This window comes from Elaeis guineensis, chromosome 2 (genome assembly GCF_000442705.2).
Source record: "Elaeis guineensis isolate ETL-2024a chromosome 2, EG11, whole genome shotgun sequence".
Taxonomy (NCBI): domain Eukaryota; kingdom Viridiplantae; phylum Streptophyta; class Magnoliopsida; order Arecales; family Arecaceae; genus Elaeis; species Elaeis guineensis.
Genome location: NC_025994.2, coordinates 97753476 through 97781047, shown reverse-complemented (window position 1 = coordinate 97781047; position 27572 = coordinate 97753476). Strand labels below are relative to the sequence as shown.

Here is a 27572-nt window from a genome sequence, read left to right as displayed (position 1 = left end):
GGCCGAACGATGTTTGCCCTTCTTTCAAACCCTCAAGCAGTCGAAGAACTTCTGTTGGACCTCTGAATGCCAACAGGCATTCGAAGAATTAAAAGGCTACCTTAGCTCACCCCCACTGCTGGCGAAGCCCGAACCTGGGGAGGAACTATTTTTATACCTGGCAGTCTCTCCCACAGCCCTCGCGGTTGTCCTTGTCAAAGAAGAAATGAAAGTCCAACGGTCGGTCTACTACATTAGCCGTGCGCTGAGGGACGCCGAGACCAGGTATACTAAATTAGAAAAACTGACCTACGCCTTGTTGATTGCAGCTCGGAGACTCCGACCTTACTTTCAAGGGCACACGGTGATGCTACTCACCGATCAACCGATCAAGGCGGTTTTGCACCGAGCTGATACCTCTAGAAGAATGGCAAAATGGGCGATCGAGCTCACAGAATTCGACATCAATTACAAACCTAGACCAGCAATAAAGGCCAAAATATTGGCAGATTTCATAGTAGAGTGCACCATCCCCGAGGAGGCCGAACCTGAGCAAAGCAAAGTTGACGACCTGAAGGCTCGACCGAACTCCCCCAACGAAGAAGCCAGCCCCTCCGATTGCTTTTGGACCCTCTATGTGGACGGATCTTCCAACATGGCAGGCGCGGGTGCAGGCCTGATCTTGGTCAGCCCGGAGGGAGTCGTCGCAGAGTACGCTCTGCGTTTCGAGTTTTCCGCAACAAACAATGGAGCAGAATATGAAGCTCTGATTGCGGGATTAAGGGTCGCCAAAGAGCTTGGAATAGGCCAACTCCGGGTGCACAGTGACTCCCAACTTGTGGTGGGGCAAGTCAGCGGGAGCTATGAAGCACGGGAGGACAGCATGGCCAAATATCTTGAGAAAGTGAAGGAGTTCACCCCTACCTTTAGCAGTTTCGACATCAGACAAATTCCAAGGTCGGAGAATACCAGAGCCGATCTTCTCTCCAAACTGGCGACATCGGCTCGACCGAATTGTCCAAAGACGTCCTCTTTAAAGTTTTAAAACATCCGAGTACGGAAGAACCGCGGCCCATAATGGAGATCGATCACGAGCCCAGCTGGGTCGATCCACTGACAACCTATCTTAAAGACGGGATTCTCCCCCAGGACGCGAAAGAGGCCCGGAAGCTCTGAAATCAAGCCTCCCGGTACATCCTTTATGAGGGCAAATTGTACAAAAGATCATACTCCTTGCCCCTCTTAAGGTGTCTCCGGCCCTCAGAAGCTGACTACGCTTTATGGGAAGTGCACGAGGGAGCTTGCGGAAATCATTTGGGTGCCAGATCTTTATCCCACAAGCTACTCCGCCAAGGGTATTACTGGCCAACAATGCATCATGATTCAATCGAATATGTCAAAAAGTGCGATCGATGCCAGAGATACGCCAACGTCCAGAGAAAACCTACTACCGAGCTCACACCCTTGAGTGCCCCATGGCCTTTTGCACAATGGGGGATGGATATTCTTGGCCCCTTTCCCATGGCGTCCGGTCAAAGGAAGTTTTTCCTTGTAGCGATCGACTACTTCACCAAATGGGTCGAGGCCGAGCCACTAGCAAAAATCACAGAAACGAAAGTGCAGGATTTCGTCTGGAAATCAATCGTATGCAGGTTCGGTTTGCCTAGAACCCTAATCACTGATAATGGATGGCAATTCGCGGGAGCCAGATTCGCTGAATTCTGTGAAGATCTAAACATCTCCCACAACTTCACATCAGTGGCCCATCCTCAGGCAAACGGCGAAGCTGAGGTAACTAACAGAACCCTTTTGCAGGGAATTAAGACAAGGCTTGAAAGAGCGAAAGAAACTTGGACGGACGAACTTTATCATGTGCTATGGGCGTATCGAACCACCCAGAGGTTGCCTACAGGGGAGACTCCCTTCGCTTTAGCCTTTGGTACGGAAGCCGTCATCCCGATCGAGCTTAAACTCCCGTCGGCACGAGTCGTGACATTCGACGAACCCCAAAATGCACAAAGTCTCAGAGCCAACCTCGACCTGCTGGAAGAAAGGCGGGAGATCGCTCAGGTTCGAATGGCAGCCTACAGACAGAAAGTTGCCCGATATTACAACGCCCGAGTCAAGAACAAGGCATTTAAAGCAGGAGATCTAGTACTCCGACGAGCTGCTGTCTCGCAACCACAGGGCCAGGGGAAACTTGCCCCAAACTGGGAGGGACCTTACGAGGTCAAGGAAGTAGTCCGGCCTGGAACCTATTATCTTAAGGAGCTCGGAGGAGCCGACCTCCCGCGACCATGGAGCTCAGAAAACTTACGGATGTACTATCAGTAATTTCGTCTTAATCAAAAATGCGTGCCCATCTGTCTTGAGACAATTCACGCAAACTGTATCAAAAACAAGAGGGCAATCTTATAAAGTCGAAGGCCCGATTCTTTTAGACCGGATGGGGGGAGAGGCCTCACAACGCCCATATGTGCCCCCACAGCCCTGTTAGGGACAGGAGGAGAACCTCGCCCTAACTTAAGCAAAGACGAAGGCCCAGTTCTTTTAGATCGGATGGGGGGAGAGGCCTCACAACGCCCATATGTGCCCCCACAGCCCTGTTAGGGACAGGAGGAGAACCTCGCCCTAACTTGAGCAAAGTCAAAGGTCCGATTCTTTTAGATCGGATGGGGGGAGAGGCCTCACAACGCTCATATGTACCCCCACAGCCCTGTTAGGGACAGGAGGAGAATCTCGTCCTAACTTGAGCAAAATCGAAGGCCCGGTTCTTTTAGACCGGATGGGGGGAGAGGCCTTACAACGCCCCAATGTGCCCCCACAGCCGTGTCAGGAACACGAGGAGAACCTCACGCCAGCTCGAAAGAAATGAAGGCCCGGACTCCTACGGGAGCCGGGTTCCAACGACGAAGAAGATTTCGCCCGGACTCCTATGGGAGCCGGGTTCCAACGACAAAAAAGACTTTATCTGGACTCCTACGGGAGCCGGGTTCCAACGACAAAAAAGACTTTACCCAGACTCCTACGGGAGCCGGGTTCCAACGACAAAAATGATTTCGCCCGGACTCCTACGGGGGCCGGGTTCCGTCTGCGACGCCATGGAAGATTTCACCCGGACTCCTACAGGAGCCGGGCTCCATCGCCGACATCAGCTACGGGACAACCCCGTCCGGACTTCTACGGAAGCCGGACTTTGCCTATGACTTTGATTGCAGGAAAATGAAAACTTTGCCCTGGCCCCTACGAGAGCCAAGCTACTCCAACTTCAGGAGGACTTCTCCGCTCGGACTACCAAGGGAGCCGAACTTAACCCCGACTTCGGCGGAGAAAAATCCAAGCAAAAAAGGAAAGCAAATAGTGACCGAAGGCAACGAAAGCTCGAATCTCCAAATTCAAGCCCTAGGAGGAATCTCGGGCCCGAAGGGCCCCAAGCAAACCTGCAACCATCAATGGAATGACAATTGGGTATCTTCGAACGGCGTAAGAACCGAAAAGTAGCTCGGCAAATGACAACCCCACATGAACTGAAGAAGTCGCCGACAACCTTGGGACGACGTGACACAGACGAAGAGCAGGAAAGGAAAATGAAGAAATTCGACAGACAACTATTTAATGCGAGATGCAGACGAGGTACCAAGATATCTTTTTCATTTAACAAGAGTATACGTTACAGGACTCGGTGGGTCAGGAGAAAAAGAAAAAGAAGATACATGTCATCGCAAGTCTCGCAAGCACGGTTCGGGCGGGACGAACCGGAGGCCGCTCCGAGCTACGAACTCCTCTCTCCGTCTCTATCCTTCTCAGTCGCGTTCTCCAGTGCGTGTAACAGCTCTCGCCCCATCTCGCCTCATTCTGTTTTCGAAGTCCCGACCTTAGCGGGAAAGGGGTGGGATAGATCTCCAGAGGCGGTAAGGATAACGGCGGCAGTAGCGAAGACCTGTTTCAAGAAGAATCGGAGTCACCTCGGAAGCGGTAGCGACGCCAGAGATGTGCCTCATCTTCGAATGCCCCACAACAGCCGCCACCCAAAATGCTCCGGCAAGGTCGGCATGCGCTACTTCCACCGTCCCCGCAGCAAGTTTCACTGCCTCACCATCGATGCCGACCGCCTCCGGTCCCTCGGCCCCGACGGCGTTAAGGATCCCGTCATGGCTTATGACGGCAGCTCTGCCCTCTTGACCGGTATCACCCCGCCTTGCTACTCTAAAATTCGTGGGCAGAATAACTTCACCGACAGCCCCCGTTATTAAACCCCTGTTGTTGAAGGAATTCTTCCTCGAGCCTCCTTTAAAACGACGGAGATTTTCACCGGCCGCCATTCTCCTCCTCACCTTCCTCCAAGCCCTAAAAATCCCCTCAAGGACGGCTTCCGGGGTAGAGGACATGGTGTAGGGACCCTCAGAGAAGAATTGGGAGGGAAGGGGGGGCTGAAGGAGGCAAGGACTGGTGCGAGGGAAGCAAGACTCTCAGGGGAAAGAAAAGCGCCAGGATGAGGCCATGAAAGGACTGAGGGGTTTAAATAGCCGACGGATCCTAGCACAGTTATGGCGGCGAATATTCCTGGGCCAGCTGGTGTGTGCCACGTGTCGCGCTTATCCACTTCATTGCTATCGAGGGTTGACCGCTCACAAATTCCCGTGGCACGATGCTTGGGATCGCATTTCAACGGGGGTTCCGAAAAGACTCTTCACCGAGAAGCGGGCTATGACGTACACGCATTAAATGCCAAAATATCTGGAGGCGGCAGTGCGCAGGATTCGAAGGGACGGTTCCGGCTGTACCCATCTCGCTCTCTGTACTTCCTTCGTTTGAAATTCAAACTAGGAAGTAGGGGGACTAGTGTTGGGTATAAAATACCCACAGCCGAAACCCCCAGCGGAGTCGACGACGTAACAGCACAGCTCCGCCCGGACTCCTACGGGAGCCGGGCTCCGCCGCCGACCTCAGCACGGCTCCGCTCGGACTCCTACGGGAGCCGGGCTCCGCCGCCGACCTCAGCACAGCTCCGCCCGAACTCCTACGGGAGCCGGGCTCCGCCGTCGAGCTCAACACGGCTCCGCCCGGACTCCTACGGGAGCCGGGCTCCGCCGCCGACTTCAGCACGGTTCCGTCCGGACTCCTACGGGAGCCGGGCTCCGCCTTCGACATCAGCAGTAGCACGGTTCTGCCCGGACTCCTACGGGAGCCGGGCTCCGCCGCCGACTTCAGCACGGTTCCGCCCGGACTCCTACGGGAGCCGGGCTCCGCCTTCGACATCAGCAGCAGCACAGCTCCGCCCGGACTCCTACGGGAGCCGGGCTCCGTCGCCGACCTCAGCACGGCTCCGCCCGGACTCCTACGGGAGCCGGGCTCCGCCGTCGACCTAAGCACAACTCCGCCCGGACTCCTACGGGAGCCGGGCTCCGCCGCCGACCTCAGCACGACTCCGCCCGGACTCCTACGGGAGCCGGGCTCCGCCGCCGACCTCAGCACAGCTCCGCCCGGACTCCTACGGGAGCCGGGCTCCGCTGTCGACCTCAGCACGGCTCCGCCCGGACTCCTACGGGAGCCGGGCTCCGCCGCCAACTTCAGCACGATTCTGCCCGGACTCCTACGGGAGCCGGGCTCCGCCTTCGACATCAGCAGCAGCACGGTTCCGCCCGGACTCCTACGGGAGCCGGGCTCCACCGCCGACTTCAGCACGGTTCCACCCGGACTCCTACGGGAGCCGGGCTCCGCCTTCGACATCAGCAGCAGCACAGCTCCGCCCGGACTCCTACGGGAGCCGGGCTCCACCGCCGACCTCAGCACGGCTCCGCCCGGACTCCTACGGGAGCCGGGCTCCACCGTCGACCTCAGCACAGCTCCGCCCAGACTCCTACAGGAGCCGAGCTCCGCCGCCGACCTCAGCATGGCTCCGCCCGTACTCCTACGGGAGCCGGGCTCCGCCTCCGACATCCCCTGCAGCACGGCTCCGCCCGGACTCCTACGGGAGCCGGGCTCCGCCTCCGGCATCAGCTACAGAACGGCTCCGCCCGTACTCCTACGGGAGCCGGGCTCCACCTCCGACATCCCCTGCAGCACGGCTCCGCCCGGACTCCTACGGGAGCCGGGCTCCGCCTCCGACATCAGCTACAGAACGGCTCCGCCCGTACTCCTACGGGAGCCGGGCTCCGCCTCCGGCATCAGCTACAGAACAGCTCCGCCCGGACTCCTACGGGAGCCGGGCTCCGCCTCCGACATCCCCTGCAGCACGGCTCCGCCCGGGCTCCCACGGAGGTCAGACTCCGCCCATGACCCCGGCCGCCAGGAAGACCTCTCCCGGACCTCTACAGAGGCCGGGCTCCGACCGTCGCCGAGCTTCAATCAACAGATCCGCGCCCCCTGGCAGATCACAATAACAACCATGATCCTGTTCCACTTCCTGTAGCGGATCCCGCGCGGCTCCATCACCCCCTGCGGCGGACCCATTACTCTCTGACAGGCTGTGTCAATGGCCACGATTCTGCTCCGCTCCCTGCGGCAGGTGCTGCACGATTCCACTACTCACTGACAACTAGCAGCAACGGACGTCGCTCCACTACCCACCTGCAACAGGCCCTACGTGGCGGGCTATGACAATGGCCACGAGTCTACCCCACTACTCTTCGCAATGAATTTCCCTGACCATGGGCGGCCCACTACCAGATGGTTACAAATGTCGCCATCAATCCGTTGTCTCCTCCGCCTATAAAAGGGGGACTCAGATACGTTATTCTCTAAGCTCATTTCTTATCTCAAAATTCTGCTAAATTCTCCGTTCGAGCACTCCATTCTTGTTGAGGCAGAGAACTGACTTGAGCGTCGGAGGGTCTTGCCGGAGCAACCCCACCTCCGGTTTAGACTTCCCTTGCAGGTCCCGGCGGCGACCGCGGCTTCTCCGACTCCAGCTTCTCCGGCGCAAGCAGATTTTTGCACCAACAGTACGTGAGACAGCCGGCCAGGAGCTCATCCTGGGACAGTCTTGAAAGACTTTTTAAGTGGATTCGATCCGGATGATGACTGAGGTATAGACTTGGATAGTCCAGAACCAGAAGAAAATGTTAAAAATAATATGATTATAAAAAGAGAAATGAAAGATAAGGCATGAAACAATTGTTGAACGAAAGTGTGTCACCTGTTAACATGTGATGATGCATCTATTTTGACAAGACAGAAAATTTATGAATGTTTACATTATTCTGGATATTGAACATGAGATTTTATATTTTACTGCTTATCCTTATTTGCAGATTATATTACTATATCAGTGTGATATGGAAATTCTTACTGGGCTGTAAAGCTCACACCCCTTCATCTTTCTTTTTCTTCTCAGAGTTACAGGATGCTTATGATTGACTATGATCTGGATTTACGGATGAGCAGAAGGATAAATAGAGTGTCATAGTATCTGATCAGAAATTGAAGAAATTTAAATTGTAATTATGCAAGATTTTACGAATTATTATTGAAATTAATTGTTATGGATGTTAAGGTTGTAATGATTTAATTTGATTTTGCATATTTTTTAAGATTTGCTCTAAGGAATGTACAGCCATCACGTATTCGATCCGGATATTTGATTCGGGGCGTGACATACTTGGTCTTTAAGTCGAGGCTTCCATTTTTATTTCCACAGAACCACTGGCTCCCTGGCTCCCAACGCAAAGACTCCGATCCAAGAGCTTATAAATTAACCACCATGCACCAGTAGCTAGACTCCAGTATCCTAAACGCCAAACCCCATGGCTTCCTATCTCCTCCCCTGTCTTCCCCAACTCCTCTTTCTTTCATCCCTCTTCACCACCCTTCGCACTGCCACTTCAGCCGCCAGCAACGCCATGTACTGGTACAATTGCTCCATCACATCCAACTTCACCACCCACAGCACCTACAAATCCGACCTCCAACTCCTCCTCTCTTCCCTCTCCTCCGACGCCATTCCCACCGGCTTCTCCGCCCAGTCCAACGGCCGACCCCCGAACCAAGTCTTCGGCTCTGCCCTCTGCCGCGGCGATGTCTCCCAATACGAATGCCGGTCCTGCCTCTCCACCGCCGTCCAAGACACCCTCCAGCTCTGCCCGTTGAGTCGAAGAGGAGCCATTTGGTACCCAACGTGCTTCCTTCGCTACTCCGGCAACAACTTCACCTCTTCCCAAGACAACGAGACGATTGCCTTGAAAAGACTTAGACGAGTCTCCTACGAGACGCAGAATGCCTCGGAACCGAGCTTCGCTTCGCTGTTGGGAAACCTGATGACCAACTTGGCCGATCGGGCGTCATACAGGTCGGCGAAGATGTTTGCCACCGGAGAGGTCAATGTGACGAGCTCCGAGAGGCTGTACGGACTGGTTCAGTGCATGAGGGATCAGTCGGAGGATGACTGCTACGGGTGCCTGAACTGGTCGGTGCACATCATGTCGACTCACTTCCCACAGAGCATTGCAGCGGTGACGATGGCTTACAACTGCTTCATGAGGCACGCGACATTCTCTTTCTATAATCAATCTGTCGGGGCTGCACCGCCGCCTCCACCAGCACCGGTGGTGGATCCCGGCGCTCCGCCGCCTAGAGGAAAGGACTCAGGTAATGCCGAAGCTTGCTTTCTTTCTTCCCAATTAGCGTGCATTTACAGCCAGCCCTTGAAATCATGAATAGGCCGGGCTGGACTCGATACAAATTAAATCTCGATTGGAACAATTAAAATATACAAAGTCCGAAGGCAACCAAGACGAGCTCAGAAATATTATGATTAAGCCAAGCTCGAAAAGTAATATAACGTAACAATATGGCTTTTCTTATATGAATCGTGGGCTAGCTTTTAGATTCCTAACAAGATGAACTTAAGTAAAATATTGGAGTTTTGGATCAGGGAAAAAGAACGTGCCCATGGTCATCTCGTTGGTTATTGCGTTGGCGGTCCTTGCAGCCATTTTCATCTGCTGATGGAGAAGGAGAACATTTTTCAAAGTATCCAGTAAGTACTGCATTTGTCAAGTTTAATTTGTACGGCTTCACGCAAGCCTTTTTTGTTTTGTTAGAAAGCTCTTATGCTGTTCCATGGCTACCTGATATTATTGAAGGTGAGGAAAATAAAGACATCGAAGCTCTATATTTTGATTTGAGCACACTTAAAGTCGCCACTGATAACTTCTCTGAGGCAAACAAACTCGGAGAAGGTGGATTTGGTCCAGTTTATAAGGTACAATATGGACTTTATGTCCGTAACCTACCCTATTTCTAATTTATATCGTGAACCTAGCTTCCATTCAGTTTAAATATAACGCTAACTCTTTCTCATATTCTGTTGTATTTGCAACAGGGAGCACTATCAGATGGCCAGGAAATAGCTGTGAAAAGACTTTCCAGAAGTTCACATCAAGGTCTTCCAGAGTTAAGAAATGAGATTACTTTTGTTGCTAAGCTTGAACACAGAAATCTCGTGAGGCTGTTGGGTTGTTGTTTGGAAGAAAAAGAGAAGCTACTCGTCTATGAATTTCTTCCAAATACAAGCCTTGACAAATTTCTATTTGGTATTTTCGACATATATACATTTTCTTTTTCATCCTATATAAATCTTGCGTTTATTTATTTACTTATCTAATATTAGAGATCATCTATTATGTCATTGCTCTATTCGTGAGTCCTTCTATTGAATCAATCACCAACTTTCACGTCAGACTTGTGAACCGACCGGTAAATGGATGCTTGTAAGTAGCTGTGATCTCTATTTTATTAAACTGTATGGGACAAGTCCTATAGATCTTTGTGCTGGGCAAACACAATTCAAGAGATTTTTTCTTTTTTCTAATTGATAATTTCGTTATATTGTGGCATCATTTTATAGGACAATGTTGAATTAGCCAAAATCCTCATTCTTCTCTTTGATTTGATCGTTATAACATTATTATGTGCTTTGACTAGATTTTACCTGGATGATACAGATCCCATCAAACGTGGACTTCTAGACTGGGGGAAGCGCTATAAAATTATTGAAGGAATTGCAAGAGGGCTTCTTTATCTTCACGAAGATTCTCGTCTCAAGATTGTTCATCGGGATCTAAAAGCAAGCAACATCTTGTTAGATCAGCATATGAATCCTAAGATTTCAGACTTTGGTCTTGCAAAGCTCTCTGAGTCTGACAAAGAACATGGAAGAACTAGTAAAATCGCTGGGACAAAGTATGCTAAAAGCCTCATTAATTTCCTTATATTAATCAAGATTTTGATCATTGTCTAATAAATACCAAAAGTTGTTAGCCCTTGCTATTATAATAATTTATTTAAGTAACAGAATTTTGTTTCATGTTTATTTTCCCTTATTTCGATTTAGAGTACTTAACATTGCTGTTGGTCTAACAAATGACAATTGCTTGATGGTGTGCAGTGGATACATGGCACCAGAGTATGCAATGCATGGGTACTTTTCAAATAAATCAGATGTATTTGGCTTCGGAGTTTTAGTTCTAGAAATTGTGACCGGTCAAAGAATCAGCGACTTCCAGGGATCAGGGGATTCTACGAATCTCCTAAGCTTTGTATGGACTGCCTTTTAATTTTAGTCATTACCAAGTCATGAAGCAAAAGATAGGGGTTGTAAATTGCATTCCGTAGTCTCTCCAAGCTTATTCTTTTATTATGACTAATCTTGTTGATTGTTTGTTAAATAGGCATGGGAGCACTGGAGCAAAGGAAAGGCGTTGGAAATAATTGATCACAGCCTAGGTGAATTGTACCATAGGCAAGAAGCTTTGACATGCATTCACATTGGATTACTCTGTGCTCAGGAAGACATGAGGAAGAGACCTTGCATGGCATCTGTGGTTCTCATGCTGAGCAATTACTCTGTGACTCTTCCAACTCCTTCAATACCTGCATACTTTGTTCAAGGTAGGACAACTTCTGAGTCAGATGTGGCCTTGAGAACTACTGATTCCACTCCATCTGGCTCGTTATCTGTATGCAACGTATCAATCACCGAAATGGAGCCCCGTTAAGAAATTGCGTGAAATTTGGATATTTGATCGTTGACAAGAAAAAGGGCAAGCTTTTCCAAGGAGGCTGATGATGGATTGAACTGAGAACGTATTTTACACTGCAACTTGCGTTTCTTTTTTCTTTCTTCTCTACATTATCAAGCAATAGTCAGAGGATGATCTGAACAATTAAATAGAGAACTTAAAGGACATATATATTGCTCATGTTGAGTACCTATTTATCTCTTATTATCAATATTTGACTGTGTGATTGTTCTTATTTTTTCTTTTCTACATTGCTGCTTTCCTTTTTTTTTTTTTGTTTGTTTGTTTTTGCCTGGAAGACTAATGATTGGGCGTTGGAAACACCTTGCGTTACGTACCTCCAGAGTATCTTTCACTTTGTCCAAGCCCGCTAACATAAGTGGCTCATATCTTTTTTTCCCTGGTCTGATACAATGGCAGTTTTAAATTATTATAACGGCAAGACAAAAAATATATATTATACCACATTATAACAACAAGGATGTAGCCAAGAAGGAAACCATAGAAGAAGGCCACTGGTGGCGGCCACATGGAAGACCATGGAGGCACCCTGCACCTCCAGCGAACCCCCTCATCACTCACTTCTGCCTTGGTGTCCCCGGCACCGCAGACCTGAAGCCGGTCATCGCCTCTATGACGTTATTATCTTGGCTGTCCCCTTCTAAATTTAATTTGATACAGTTCACAGAAAGAAAAGTTGGTTTTGACCGGTTAACGGTCAAAGATATATATGTCATTTTATAAAACATAATTAGATTTTGACACCATTCGAGTTGTTAACACATTGGTGAAAAAAGGTATATTTGAAATCATATTCAGACCAAATTTAAATGTTAATGAGCATCTATGTACTGCCGAGAGCTTTGAGAGAAATGTATGAGGAAAACGTTCTTCTTTCTCTGCACGTGCATGCTATCTTTTTCAAATGTGAATTTGTTTAGCACCGAAAATATATTAATAATTTAATTTATACCCAAGGTATAGATCTTTCAGGTCTCACAAATTTTCACTTATGTAGATCCTAAACTCAGACCAATTCATAGCAAATAGAGCTTGACTCAAAGATTCAATATTTGGAGAATTTATTGCATGCACCAGGTGCAAGTGAATCAGGACAAATCTCAGAGCATATGTATGGTGGAGAGCACGCAATCAAGACTCCGTGAAATATAAAGGGCAGCATGGTGTGTTATCACGGTCTAATTGTACCTAGTGCTCACAATATGGAGGCCAATATTTGGGTTGAGCTTGAAGAGATTTTTTTTGTTTTATAATATTTCAGCATTATGACATGCTACGAAAAATATAGAGTCCATGTTGATGACCTTCTTTTGCTTGTAGAACAGCAAACGTTCTATGATGCTCAGAAGCATCTTAGGATTGGCTTGACTTATCTTAGAAAATAAACTGACTCAAACAAGTTATAGAGCTTGGCTCATAAATGAGTCGAGCTTGAACGAGCCAGCAATAGCAGCAATAGGGAAACTCGGCTCGTTCCGATAAAAGCTTCACTTAGATTTTACATAAGCTGAGCTCAAACAACTGAGGTCAATCTTAACTCAGCCAAGTTCAAACAACTTATTGTTCTTATAACCCAATATTTTGAATTTTTGTTAATTCCTTATTGATGTGCATTACGCGTCTGTTGCTGGTATCTTTGTGTGCGTGTATATTAGATATAGAATCTAAATAGGAGGATATGAGAATCAGGGCAAGCTCCTGATCGTTTGTTATAACTTTTTCTTATTTGCATAATTTTCTTAGACAGTATATTATGTGATACTATACAAAATTTGCTTGACTCTAAGCATCCTTGAGCAGACTTGCTCAAAGAATGGGCTCAATCAGATTCAAGCTAAGTTCAACTCAACGTATCATGTCATTTAGTCGAGTCTGAATCTAAGCCAGCCCAATCCTTAGATCTATTTTTTAGGCCCGAATTCAGACTTCGGACTATGTATCTATTTATTTATGTATTCTTTTGATCATTGGGTTGGTCTCAGCTGACAAGGAGAGAGTCTTAAATTTTGAGAGTATAATAGAAAGCATCGGACAGAGGTTGACATCAACAATTGAATAGAGGGTTTTATCAAAAAAAAACCAATTGAATAAGGTTATATAGCATTTTCTATTTTTTTGGTCCAAGCCCATGAACTTAAGTCGCTCATGCTGCTTTTCCATCCCAGGGTTTCCGGCGGTGACCATTAAATATATTATCTCACTCATAAGCATGACTCCAACCAAGACAAACCAGTCTTTTAAATTATATCATGTGTCCACGTGGATGCACGTACATGAGATGTTCGTGCGCCCTTTTAATGAATCCGAATGTTGGTTCATATAAACGACAAATAAATATATCAATAAATAAATACTTATTTAATAAGGTATGGCCCGCTCTAATTCATCAAACAGCCATCATTTGGCTTTATGGGGAAGCTAATTGGCATCAGGTTATGGCAACTCATCATTCATCAACGGACGTTGGATCCATGACCGCTTTGATCCACAGGATGCCGCCGGTAAGACTTTTGAGGGCTGCTTGGTGCTTAAGCAGGAAGATTCCTGATCAGACCCTGGTCGCGTCTCACTCGCTCCCACATCCTACAGCCGGAGGAGGAAGGAAGCAACATACCGTGACTTCGAACGATTAAGCTCAAGATTTCCCCTTGTTTTCGTATCCTTTAGAATCTACGATCTCCAGCGTCCTACGCCCGATGGCGACGGTACGCGAAACATCTGACCTCGTCTCTCCGACCTCTTCTTGATCCAACCTTTGCTTCTTCTCTTCTGTTGCTCTTCTGTTTTTTTTCTTCCCCTTCCCGTCTTTCTGGGATTCTTGTTTTTCTTGAAATCTGCCACTTCGCTATCCAGGGTTTTATTCGAGAAAACCGATGTACATGGTTCACCCCAGTTTCTTTGTTTTATTTTATTTTTTCTGTTGTTAATCCAACCTCTTATCTTTCTTAGATTTGGATTAGGGCTGTTAAATAAGTATCCTTTCTTACCCCTTTTAGTATGACATATTGGTCGTTTGAGGAACATTATGGATACGCTTCATTAGCCCGGATATTTTGCATTGTCTTTGGCCGCGGCGGAATCCAAGCCCTCGTCAGACCTTTTCCAATTAAAGAAGTTGCATTTCTTTGATAATGGGAAGCACTTGCTGAAAGCTTAGCTTTACTGCGTGAAGGGAAGAAGGAGCATGTCAACAGACAGGAGGAGATGCTGTTCTCAGAGACAGTGATGCTCGGAAGCAATGCAGTTGCGACGAAAATCTTTGCCACATAAAAATGCACTGCACCACATTGTTATTCTTTGCCAGGTACAATTATTTCCTCGTCATGTTTTTAAAACCAAAAATTCAAGATTTCATTTTGGTTGGCTCTCATTCATTGAAGACATGTTTCATAGATGGTTAAGACCGTGAAATTTGAATTTTTGCTTGTTAATTACGTGATTGTTCTTTTCTTCAAGATCTGCCCAACATGTATCATGGTAAATGCTTAGTGTTGTTTATTGCTTGGCCTCCTCTACCACCGCTTTCCTATGTTCCAATTGGAACATACGCTGCTGGGGGTGCATGTGCGTGTGCTAGGGTCGTAACTAGGCTAAATGGAATCTAAAACGCAGGTGAAGCATAGTATGGTCAGGAAATTTGCTGGGTTTGTAATTACTTTAAGGTGCCAACCAACCATCACTATGCTCTCATGCATATATTCAAACTGACAAAGACTGGGGTTGCTCCAGATTGTTGCTTTTGATGAGAGGAATTTGGACAAAGCAGAAATATATAGACAATAACTGCCTATTAAGAATCACAATTATTATTTTTCCCAATTACTGATCTAATCATTTTGCTTGACTGCAGCCCACATGTGAACTTGGGATCATCTAGTTTTTGTAAGAAAATTGTAATCATGTCGTACAGGTGATGATCATCAGACCTGATAAGTGCACTTTTTTCATATGGGCATCATTGCATGGAATTCTGAGATGTAGTTTTGAGGCACTGGTACATGCTAGGAGGCTGATTTTGCCTCAACAGAGAGCAAGGCCATGGAGCCTGTTGTGGGGTCAAGGAGTCAAATAGCTCAAATGGTTGGCTTATGCCTCCGCGCCCGCATATGTGAGGTATTGTCCGCTTTGGCTCTGACGCTGTCGCACGGGGCCTCATGATTTTGCCTTTTAACAGGCACCCCATATGAGAGAGAAGGTTCCAATCCATATAAGCCATATTCCCTTTTAACTCATAACCGATGTGGGATTAAAGATGCCCCCACCTATACCATAACATAGCCCCCTCCCCTCCAATCAAGAAGGAGTATGTGTGTGGGGCAGGAAGCATTTCCACAGATGACACCAATGTTGTGGCTATGGGTCAAGGGGTCAGATAGCTCGGATGATTGGCTTATGCTTCTGTGCTTGCATATGTGAGGTATTGTCCACTTTGACCTCTGACGCTATCGCATTGGGCCTCATGGTTTTGCCCGGTCCAGGGTCTCAACTTGGTTTCGTTGAAGGATAAGGGGGAGAGCAAAGGATCAAGGTTAACTAGTAAGTTCTGTTGCTGGTCTAGCCATTTATGCCTTAGAATCTGCAATAGAAAAGCTTTGCAATGGTCGCAAGGCCATAAACCCTTGTGATGATGGAAGAAAGTGAAAGTTGTTGAAGAAACTTTCTACGAAGCAACATCAGCAGCATTGCCTTGGAAACTTTGGAGTTGTGAATATTAGATTTTAAATGTTGCTAGAACTGCAATTCTTTGCTTTTACTGATCGCATCTGTATCTTACAGAGAACAACCAATGATATAACATTCATTCTAATCCTTGGAAGAAGTCAGATAAAAAAGACTTGATGACACTGATATCTTAAGAGTGGGTCAAAAAATTTAGTACAATGATGGTGATTAACAGGGGAAGCATCCTTCTTTGTCATTTCGAAAATTCAGGCAGTGCGAGTACCAATAGATTTATGAGTAGAGCAGAAGCCCTCTTAATTAGTATTGGAATAGTAACATAAAAGGTTAGCCCTTATATTTATATTTGCTGAAACTTGACTAGCATGTCTGAGGATGCACAACCATTCTAGCAAAGTTATGTTGGTGAAACAAAATTTCATCTTATTTACTTTAGGAGGTTACCTTTTTTTTTTTTTTTTTTTTTTAGGAGGTTACTTTATCTGCTGCATTTCATCTGAAAGTATATGTTGTGCTCTTCTACATTAGCCATGCTTATATGACAATGTTGAGATAAAATAAATACGCTCATAACCAGTGGAACTGGAAGGAGTGCATTGGATGACCATTCAAATGAGGAAGCAGTTGGTGAATTCACTTCTATGTGTAGATTGCTGCAAATGTGCATATTGGGTCCTTGCACTTGTACGAGGAGGTTGAGTGGAGTAATCATAGAGTAAGACTTCTTCATGGGAAATTCCTATTGAGGGTTACTTCACTGCTTCAGAAGTTCCCCAGAAACTCAAATGGGTACTCACTTTCTAAGTATTTCCTTCAAATTCTTTAAAATTCATTTCCTTGTATCTGAAGCTGCACCGGCTCCCAGTTTTGGCAACTAAGGTATAAAGCATGCCATACCTAGAGACATGGTGTCGAAGGATGAGCTTCTCATAATGAATCATCTGAATACAAAACAAAATCTTAAACTTCTTGCATAAATAATGTGCTCGCTTTCTATTACACCTTACAAACTCTACTTATTTGACTGCATAACTGGATTGTTGACTAGGCCAATATGACTGAGTTGCTAATGATATTTATAAGTTTTTCCATTAGATTACAGTTTCTTAGATTTACTTTTAGGATGTTTATTGTGTGGTAGTAAACTTTGTCTTGGTACCTTTAATTTTGGTGCCGACAAGGTGACAAAATACTATAAAATTACTAGAGATTGTTGGTTCTTCTGAAACAGAGTGATCAGAGTTTCCTCAAGTGCTCTTATCATGACTACTTATTAGTATAATACGCATTCTATGGGGACAAAAGACATTTTTCTCTGGTCTCTTTCCTTGGCTCTTAGGTTGGTGTAGTTCATACTTTTAATTGCCCAACCTAATTAGAGCAAAGATCATCTTTGCTTTTGTGCACTTTCCTTCTCTTGTCTATTTGGATTTACAATTCTGAATCCACTACCATTCTTTGGTAATTTTGCTTGAGGTTAGGTGCATGTCCCCTTTGTCTATATATCATTTTCTTGAACTTTGTTTAAAATCTTAAAGACAAGTGAACATAGTAATAAAGGAAATCAAGTAATCTTATAAGAGAATGGGTTGATATCAGCCACACACAGTGGATTTCCAGTGTTTCTGAGAGTCTGATAAAAAATTCAGGTGCTACATCCACAATAGAAAAGCTTTATAGTTTTGAACAAAGACCATAATTGTTCAAGATATTCATCAACCTTCTTCTACTTACCTTCATACATTTATCTAGGTTCAAGTTCTGTAATCGACACCTCATTCGGTGACACTGGTATTGACTTGCTTGAAGATTGGTCATGCATACCTTCAGATAAATCATATTCATTTGAATAATCACCTGAATCCATGCCACTCTGTCCATTGCAAAATGCTGGTCTAGAAGGAGCCTGGAGAGACACAGAGTTACTGTTGAGCATCACAACAACTTGTGACATGTTGGGTCTATCAGATGGATTTTCCTGGACACACAATAGGCCAATGTGAACACATCTTAACATTTCACTCCTTGGGCAATGGTTGCCTAAAGATGGGTCCAATATCTCCAAAATTGTTCCTTTGATCCACCGCTCCCAGACCTGCATGAAATAAATTTTTTCAGTCATCTAGGACAGAACTCCAGTTGTATTTATGCAGTTGAAAACTCACATAGTTCACTATGTCTTGAGCAAATTCAGAATTAGAGAAACCACTGTTCTTTCTGCCTGTCACGATCTCTAAAATTAGAATGCCAAAACTGTATACATCTGACTTGATAGAAAACTGCCCACGCATGGCATACTCCGGTGCCATATACCCACTGTAATAAGATGAATACATCATTTAAAACACTTTTTAATCAACCATCATTGGAATGCATAGGTTATTCTTTTAGATGGAGAATGTATAAGTTATCAAGACTTGTACATACAATGTTCCAACAACTCGGCTCGTGATGTCCTGAGTTTGGTCCCTACCAAAAAGCCTAGCCAAACCAAAGTCTGAAATCTTTGGGTTCAAATCTGCATCTAATAAGATATTGCTGGCTTTTAAATCCCGATGTATAATTTTTAATTGAGATTCTTCATGTAGGTACAGTAGGCCTCGAGCAATCCCGCCAATGATCTTGTTCCTTTTCCCCCAGTTTAGCTGTTCGCGCTTCTCAGGATCTATGTCATATACAAACTTGATAATCAATTAAGGCAATACATATTAGAGTAAGTCAAAGAGGGCTTGAATGTAAGATGGTCAGAGATCTGTTTCTTCTGCGCTAACATAAGGGTTACAGTAGAAATACATCTAGATTTATTTAAAAGAGGAGAGCCTACATTTAAAACAAACACCAAAGTTCTAGATTCAGGATCAAGATAAGTTATAGTTCGGCTCTATTATTTACGTTCATTGCACAACTTTCTAAAGGTCAGTTTTGTGCGGGAAGAAATTATACCAAAAAGAATGGTGTCCAGGCTTCTGTTAGGCACATATTCATAAACAAGCAACTTCTCTTGTTCTTCCAAGCAAACACCCAGAAGCCTTACAAGATTCCTGTGCTGGAGCTTTGCAACTAAAACTAGCTCATTTCTGAGCTCTCTGAATCCTTGTAATGAGCTAGTTGATAACTTCTTGACTGCTATTTCTTGTCCATCAGATAGTAGTCCCTATACAGAATCATAAGAGTAACAGGAATTATATAGAACCAGAAGAAATTAAAGATATATATAGAATTGATTAGGATCAAGAAGATTACATATGATAAATTTTTACATTGGAGCACAATTCTGTTAATATTATTATAGAGAAATTAATGCAATAGGCTACCAGGATACCTTGTAAACTGCACCGAAGCCACCTTCTCCAAGTTTGTTCTCTTCGGAGAAGTTAGCTGTTGCAAGTCGTAGTGTGGATATATCAAGTAATAGAGACTCGGCACTTGCGATTTCCTCCAGGCTACTCCCATCTACTGAAAGAGCACAGAATTTTGAAACTATTATCAAAAATTTCTTGCTGAATCTCAGGACTTATGAAAATAAGACGAGATAAATGGACTAGGAAAAAAAATTCTGAAAATGAGGTTGCTCAGATAAACTGAGTCATCTCTAAATCAAGACCAATAATAGGTCGTCTCTCAAGGTGGTGACTTGTGGACTGCTGCACCTAGTTTTACATGTTTATCGATGGCCATTGGAATCAGTAATCAAACAATGCATGGCCTTTTTTGTCATAACTCCTAAAGTAACTTCACCTTAGATTTCATCCATCTTCCCTCTTGGTAGAACTTAACTGAATCTCTCCAACAAAAATGTAAGGAAAAAGAGCTGGATGCTTTGCTAAACAATAGAAAGCAATGGGTTACTTACAGGGTAACTTTACAACTGGCTTCCTCCTCCTCCAGAAGCAAATGCAAATTATTGAGATCAGCACGAAGGCAGTTGCTAGAGGTATAGCAATCGCAAGGACCATACCCACGGCATTTTTCTTCTTTCCTGCGTTGATAAATGACCAATTTCATCTATATTTCCGTATCAACATGGCACATTGATGATATCAAAACATGTAGCTGCGGGTTGCTACATACATCATATAAGTGCATATTTTTGTGCATATGTTTGTGGCACCTATGGGAATGAGGCCAGTGGTATTGTGGGAAATCATTGATTAGTATTTACGCTACAAACCATATGATTCTTCTTTGGCAGGCTTGCTGACTAGCGTTTTGGGTATGTGGATTAGGTGTGAAGCAGAACAACAAGTTCCAAAAAGGATTGCCATTTAAGAGGAATCAATGAGCGAAGTTTTGCATGTTCCGGGGTTAATAATCAGAAAGTGATCCTATGCAAGTGTTAAAATGATGCAATTATGACAGTGTGAACTACCTTTGATCAAACAGTAATGTACTGGTGCTACCTGGCAAACCCTTAAATACTTTAAAGAAAAGGTTCGCTACTTGTGCTGGTTTGTGGAAACGACATATGTATGTTACGGCACTAGTTAGCCTTAGTGCCTCGCTCTGTTGCTTATATAATATTGCTTTCGTTTTGTACAACCGGCCAATAAGGAAGTGTTGATCTTTACGGTTACTTCAAATCACCCACCACTTCATATTTTATTCATAATCAACCAAGAATCTGTATGCATATTTCTGGATTAATGTTTAACATCAAAGGAGAATTCTTTAAGTTTCAATCAACGTATCCTAGACTCTTATCTACTTCTCAACTGAGTCACCGTTGATATATAAACTGACGCTGTTGCAACCAGTTCACTGGTACCAATAGAAACAATTTTACTCCCCTTACCTTCTTCATTAGGAGGGTTAATAAGTGGAGGCACTACGGGGGCTGGCGCCAGTGTGTTCCCCAGCGGCTCCTCAAGTCTCAGGGTCGCTGCCCCGTCGAAGAACTTGTATGTCTCGTACCTATAATTGCAGCTCGCTGTGATCACCCTCCCTCCCTGCTTCCCCTCTAGCTGTGTTGGTCTCGGCTGAAGGATACTTTGGAGGCACTGCTGGCACTGGCTGGGCGACAGGTCCTGTGTGCACTGCACCAGCCCATATATCTCAGGAAAAGGAGCCTTGGTAGAATTCACCATCTGCCCGGTGGCGAACCTCCTCGTCGAGTTGGAGACGGCCCAATTGGTGATCGCGCTCATAAGCTCGTCCACAATCTTGTCGAACCGGCTGCGGTCGGTCACGTTGTTGGCGCTCCACCCGAACACCCGCATCGAGGTATCGACGGTCGAGAAGAAGCGCTGGTTGGAGTAGCGAAGGAGGCAGTCATCGTAGATGACGGTGGCACCTTTGTTGTACGCGCAGAGCTGGGGGGCGTCTTGGATTGCGTTGCTGAGGCAGGAGCGGCAGACGGAGGCGTTGGTGTCTCCGCGGCACATAGCGAGGCCGTAGATTTGGTCTGGGATCTGGCCGACAGTGGCGTTGAGGAAGCCACCGGAGAGAGAAGTGTTGGAGGCTAGGGAAGGGAGGAGGAGGTTCATGAGGTTGGACTCATAGGTGCTGTTGGCGGTGTAGTTGCCGGTGGTGCCACACTGGGTGTAGAGGGGATTGCTGGCAGTGGGAGGGGAAAGTAATATGAGGAAGAGAAGGCATAGGAAGAAAGGGAAGGAAACATGGCGAAACGATACCATGGACGATGGTTGCAGCGAAAACACGGTGGCTCTGGACACGGCAGAACGGAGATGTTATGTCTGGCTATGGAAACCGGGTGCGAACGTCAGGGACCTGCGAGTCGGCGCGTTGGAAGGAAGCTGGAAATGCCTTGGGAAAGATTGGGAGCAGCAGTGGTCGACTGGGTCAAAGCGACATCCTGGACTGTGAGGCGCCATTGGACGAGTTGAATTATGGTGAATTAGGTTTCAGTCCGCAGGCATGCCTACGTGGATTTGATCGATAGGCGTTAAGACCAGCTGCAATGCCCTTGCCAAATTACAATTATACCCAGCGTTCATGATTTTGCCCAACCAAACTAGAAACAACCCGCAAGGGCCATGGAATGCCCACCATGTGCTCGACTGGTGTTCTCACGTTTGTAAAATTCGCAGCCTAAGTCTCACGTTTGTCGCGGTCAAGTCTCGTGCTAAATATATAGCAAATATAAACACGCAACATTTTTTTTGGTAAATAACACGTAACCTTTGTGGAAGAAAAAGAAAGGACTGATTCACTGAAGCCTTTTAGACCTGAGGAAAGGTTGTTGGTCAACATATGTGGGCCTTGGAAAACTAACAAGAAACAAGAGGATCCCCTTCAAATTACGGAAGAGGGGAACAAAATTACTATAGTGGACCCTCTAGAAAGCAGGAAATTACGACCAGGTCCAGTGGACCTTTCCAAATGTCGAGGCATGTCCCGTAGATAACAGGCGTCCCTCATTTGATCTTGAGTTGTTTAAATAGGAGGGAAATTTGGCGAGCGACTATCACAGTGAATGCATCGTGCAGGGCCTTTAATATCACACCATTTCAGCTAGTTTAAGAATCTTAAAGCAGATGCCATAAAAGGGAACCAATATAGAAGGTTCCGTTAGATCTTCAGAGGACAAACTCACCTTGTCCCTCCGATCTCTTCTTGATCCAACTGCTGCTTGCTTCTCGTTCTCGGGTCCCGTGGGTGGCATACACTCTTAATCCTGAATTTTTTTCAAGATTTTTCTAGCTTTATTAAATAATTATCTTTTCTGATAACACCTCTCATTTGATACATTGTTAGTCTGAAATCTAGATTAACTGGGTATGCTTCGTTCCGTCTTAATTGCTATCTCTTTGCGTTCCCATTGGCTGCAGCGGAACCGAACGCTCAGGAGACGTGTCTGAATTCCAGCAGCTGTATTTTTTTGACAACGATAAGCGCTTGCTGAAAGCTTGCGTGATTCGGATTGTTGCACGGGTCGAGGGGAGACTCTGAATGTTCACAGCCGGAAAGGGATTTCATCTTTGGATAAAGTGATGCTCCCGAACCCTGGAGCTGCAAAGGAAGTTTTCACCATATGGAGTTCCAATGCACCATGGTTATTGTTTAACGTCTAGAATTTATTTTTGTTTGTATTAACAAACCAAAATTTTAACATTTCATGTTTGTTAGCTCTAACTGATTGAAGACAACTTTCATAAGATAGATAATATTAAGGACCATGAACTTTGATTTTTCATTGGCCAATTAATTGAATGGTTCGCTTCCTGAACGGTTAAATAGCAAGAGGATATGCCCAACATGTATCGTGATTAGTGCTTAATGTTGCATTTTGCTTGATTCCCTCAACACAATTAGTATTCGTTGCTACATCTGGAACTTAGGCGGCTGGGAGTTTGTGTGGGTGTGTAAGTTTTAGGTGTTAAATAACCACTACAATGTGTTCATGCATTCATGCTAGCTTTGAACCTCCCAAAGACAGGGTGGGGTGCTCCAGTTGACATTTTGGCCTAAGGTATCACGCCTCTGGCCCCCAAAAAAATCATAATAAAAATAATTTGAAGGCCTGACAGCCGCATATTGATAAAATTGACCCTATAGACATACAAAGAGGTCTATCCATCAATGAATTCAATATAACCTAAAAATTATACAATTCATATATAAGAGACAATAAATATCAGAATAACTAAACAATTAATCCAAAAGATCACATATGCTGCCAATACCATCATAAGTCATACCATAGGGTTTTTCTTCTAATTTTTTACAATGAAAAACTTTTAGTATTTAAGTTATTTAATACATCAACCAAAAAATATAAAGATATATATATGTGCCCATTGAACCAGTCCACCTATCTATAAAATCGGCCTCACCTTTATTATTCCCCAAAATGCTGATAACAAGTTAGTTAGAATTTCCTATATCTGACAAACAACAAGTCAAGATTGTGATCTTCACAACTCAGTAAATAATAGGTATACTTTATAAAACTTATTCTAGTCATATTAATAATGCAACTCAATTAGCTTATACAAGATATGATACATGTACATATCCAATGTCATAGTCATACAATTAATGGTGTCCATATCAAAATCACGTGCCATCTATTCTATAGTATCGACATAAAAAATTAATAAGTCATATTAAAATTTATTACGTGTTCAAGTATATTATATTCAAATTTGAGTATGTATATTTTTAGCTTTACAGCCCATGCTGCGGTGCATTTACATCCTTGTAGCTCAGGTATCACCATGATTATCCTCATCATGGGATTGCCATAATATTCCAAGTATTAGAAATCATCATAATCACCCTCGCGGTGGGGTTGCCGTACTATATCCCGATGGCTAGTTGTCACGACAATCACTCCCGCATCGGAGATTTATACAATCAAGTTCAGATTTAAATACAGTAGAGCTGAAAGTCAAATGATACATATGAATATATATAATTTATACATTTCTTTTCTTTTAGATATAGCATTGAAATATATAATTAAATAGGTAGTATTTAGAATTTTATATGCTTGATCCAATCATAATAGGTATCACTATCTAGTTCAATTTACAGAATTCAAATAACCAATCAATTATCCATATTTATAAGAATTCATGCATGTTTAACTCTAAATTAATCACAACAACTGTATCATTTCAAAAAGATGATATAATTTTCAATTAATTTTGATTAATTAATATAAAATATAAATATTATTTACCTTGCAACACCTACAACAGATTATTTAACGCTTCACTTGGGCTCTTCCCAACCTAATAATCCCAAAGCATGCATATGTATGTAATCAATGCCATGCTATAGCTTAATAATAATCTATAAAATTTTCCTAAAACTCTAAAATCTGCATTTTGGGGTAACCATCCTTTCCTTTGCATTAGTTCCATTCCATGATTTGTTTATCCTAAGTAGTAACATCCAAAAATTTTCAAATTGTGTGGGTTGATTAAGCAATGAGTTGACAACTCCCTATTAAATTTTCAGATCAAAATACCTAGCTATCTAGGAGTTTAAAAAAAAAAAAAGAAAAGAAAAAAGATCCTGTATCAAACCAATGAAATATCTGTTGGCCTTATATTAATTTTAAGTAACATCATTTTCTCATCTGGGCACAACATGTATTCTTTCTATTATTTCCGATTGCACTTCTACTTTTGTTATTGAGTTACCTGTATAAATCCAAGGGACATGATTTTTAGTTCCTGTTTTTTAGTCTCACCTTTACGACATGCTTAGCACTAGATGTATCCAAAACGGATATGGTAACCAAGGACGACAGCTAAAATACTTAATAGTTTAAAGGGTTGGTATATATTCACAAGTAATAGTCTTTGATCAAATTTCGATAAATTCCAAACTGTTGTTTACTAAATAGCAAAGAAGATCAGGACAACAATTGAGATGAAATGATCGACACAACATAGAAAGAAATATAATCCCAAGGGAAGTACCAATGCCCAAGGAAAAGAAAGAGGAGCCTGATGAGGCTCCCAAAAAATAAAACGACCTTAATCCCTCTCTTCTACATGTTAATAGGAACCAACATAAGAAGAGCAAATTAAGGAGACTTACCAGAGGCTTAAGAGGAAGAAGGAAAGAGAAGCACAGCTGCCTTGAACACTCGTGGGAGAAGAGGGAACATTCGAATAGACAAGAGGCGTGAGAGAAGATGAAGAGGACGAGAATGAGTAAGAGAGAAAAGGGTTGAGGGCGAGAGAGACGGAAGGGAGCAAGAGAGAAGGAAGAAAACAGAGAAAGGATGATGGGGGTTTGGAGTTGGATAGCTAGTGAGGAAGGAAAAACGGTGCTCCGTTCTTTTCTTCTTTTTTTTTTTTTTTTCTTTTTCAAACAAAACTCACCGCCTCTCAACAAAGTTTGTTATATAATATTTAGTGATCACAGATTGCTAAAGACATGAAAGCCCGTCAGAAGTATTGAAAACTAAAGGAACATGCTGGGTCACACCGACCAATAATTTCAACCAACGCTTATTGCCTCTTGGCAGCGGGTTTTTTTTTTTTTTTTTTCAATGTAAATGGAGAAGGAAAATTTCTGCCCCAGATTTCTTAAAATAAGATCGTAAATATTGTTTAGCACATAGGTATGATAGTCATGCAAGAAAAACAGAGAATAGGGAGTTACAAGGCAACCTGAGAATGCCAAGGTGATGTCCTTTTACAAGCTGGGGATAGGCGTTGCGTTAATAGTTGTTCCCTGGGCCACGAAGTCCGGAGCTGCCTCCTTTCAGTTCGCTTCAAGTGCCCTGTAATTGTATATATAGTTGTATTCCCCCAATCAATGGTTAGCATGCATCCTTCGCACAGTTCAAAAAACTTTGCCTACGGTAGAATAAATCTAATTTGTCCCAAGTTCTCAGCCACGAGAACTTTGATATGATAGCACAACCAATCGAAAACTTTCACTTTCTCAGGAATCCAGGGCCTCCAAATTATTTTCCCGAGAAAGTGACAAGATTCCTCATGGCTCAGGAAGTAGTGGCAATGTCTGAAAGCTGATTTTACCAATTATTTTTTGTGACATTTGAATTTTTATTATACATAAAGAACAAAGGACTAAGTCTCCCTTTAAAAGCTAGCTATCAAAGTAACACTTTAACGAGTTGTCTAGTCGCTTATTGCTTTAGAAAAAGTCAAAACAGTTGAAACTTTTTTTTTGATGAAAAAAAAAAAAAAACAGTTGAAACTTCATGCGGATTCATTGACACTTCATTCCTATACTTTGAAAGACATGCTTATATAATGAAATTAATGTAACAAATTGTGGTCATGCAGATATTATAAAATGCAATTATTTCCATAGCTAGTGGATATCTATAATTTGGCAGCTGGGCCATTTCAAGACTTCCTTCTAAAGTAGCGTAATAATAATTCTAAGTTTCTGAGTTAGCTTTTCATGCCTTGGTCCCCTTGAAAATAGCAAAATATGTAATAATCATAACTTTAAAAGATGCGCCCCTCGAACTTATGATTTGAAACGCATATAAAACTCTTTAGGAATAATGAAGGCCAATATCTGGTTAAACTTTTTCTATCTTGATGTTGTAAAATAGATTGCACGACTCAGATAACATAAATAATATGATTGAATCATAAATAATATGTTTCTCCCACAAATGTACTTGTGAGTGAATACAGAAAATACTTGTAGTTTATACAATTTTGTTCTTTAGTTTTAAGATGGATAATCATAAGAGTTTGCTATTTTGTCTAACAGAACCTCTTTCCATGGACAGGATATTTTTTTTTTTTTTTTTTTTTTTTTTGGAGCCTAAATTGCAGGTTGTGCTAGCTTCTTGCTACTTATCTTGGTCTCAACGTTGATGACTGTGAGGCTTGGAAGGAAAGCTGGATGCCTTGCGAAAGATTGGAAGTAGCAGTGTTTGACTTGGCCAAAGCGAGATTTTGGATTTATTTAGAGGGACGTCACACTCCAAATCCACCCGACGGATCAGCGATGTGACACCACCCGAAAATTTTAGAATATAATCCTAGAAAAAAGAACATAGCGATGGTCATCACGTTAGCGCGTTGGTGGTCCTCGCAGTGCATTTTCATCCATTTATGGAGGAGAAGATTTTTAAAATTATCCAATAAGGATTGCATACGCTAAGTTTAATTTGGACGGCTTCGAGACAGGACGCAAGCACTTTTCTGTTGTTTAAAAGCACTAATGCTGTTTCATGGCTACATGATATTAGTGAAGATGTGGAAAATAAAGACATCGGAGCTCTATTTTTTGATTTGGGTGCACTTAGAGTCACCATTGATGGATTCTCTGAGGCAAACAAACTCGGAGAAGATGGATTTTGATTCAGTTTATAGAGTATAATATAGAACAGTTATATTATGTCACGTTTGTCACAAAACAATGAAAATTTTTTTTCGTCAGCAAGATTTAGTACTAACATCA

The 27572-nt window shown here is 43.7% G+C and overlaps 2 protein-coding genes across 3 annotated transcripts; one reads left to right on the top strand and one right to left on the bottom strand.

Annotated features, from left to right (window-relative positions):
- Positions 1 to 7648: 7648 nt before the first annotated feature.
- On the top strand, positions 7649 to 11180 carry LOC105052869 (cysteine-rich receptor-like protein kinase 10). Its single transcript, XM_029266849.2, is given in 7 exon segments — positions 7649 to 8565; positions 8852 to 8956; positions 9063 to 9181; positions 9302 to 9512; positions 9924 to 10161; positions 10367 to 10517; positions 10650 to 11180. Coding segments are annotated over 7 exon segments (1992 nt in total). The 5' UTR covers positions 7649 to 7724; the 3' UTR covers positions 10977 to 11180.
- A 6076-nt stretch (positions 11181 to 17256) lies between these two features.
- On the bottom strand, positions 17257 to 21529 carry LOC105052254 (cysteine-rich receptor-like protein kinase 6). 2 transcript variants are annotated; one of them, XM_073252322.1, is made up of 8 exons: positions 21332 to 21528; positions 20494 to 21254; positions 19555 to 19680; positions 19024 to 19157; positions 18645 to 18855; positions 18129 to 18366; positions 17867 to 18017; positions 17257 to 17796 (listed from the first exon to the last, which is right to left on the bottom strand). In XM_073252322.1, the coding sequence occupies exons 2-8, from the start codon at positions 21182 to 21184 to the stop codon at positions 17446 to 17448; spliced, it is 1902 nt and encodes a 633-aa protein (XP_073108423.1). In that variant the 5' UTR covers positions 21185 to 21254; positions 21332 to 21528; the 3' UTR covers positions 17257 to 17445. The 2 variants fall into 2 exon arrangements, with proteins under 2 accessions (XP_073108423.1, XP_073108422.1); XM_073252321.1 differs by having other exon boundaries at positions 20494 to 21529.
- Positions 21530 to 27572: the final 6043 nt, after the last annotated feature.

What these genes read in the sequence shown, in the direction of transcription:
- LOC105052254 (XM_073252321.1), bottom strand. Translation starts at nt 21,334, where the DNA reads ATGGTATCGTTTCGCCATGTTTCCTTCCCTTTCTTCCTATGCCTTCTC. An exon ending in AGCCGAGTTGTTGGAACATT is followed by an intron (nt 18,018 to 18,128) that starts GTATGTACAAGT and finishes ATCTTATTACAG; the next exon opens with TGGGTATATGGCACCGGAGT. An exon ending in CTCAAGACATAGTGAACTAT is followed by an intron (nt 17,797 to 17,866) that starts GTGAGTTTTCAA and finishes TATTTCATGCAG; the next exon opens with GTCTGGGAGCGGTGGATCAA.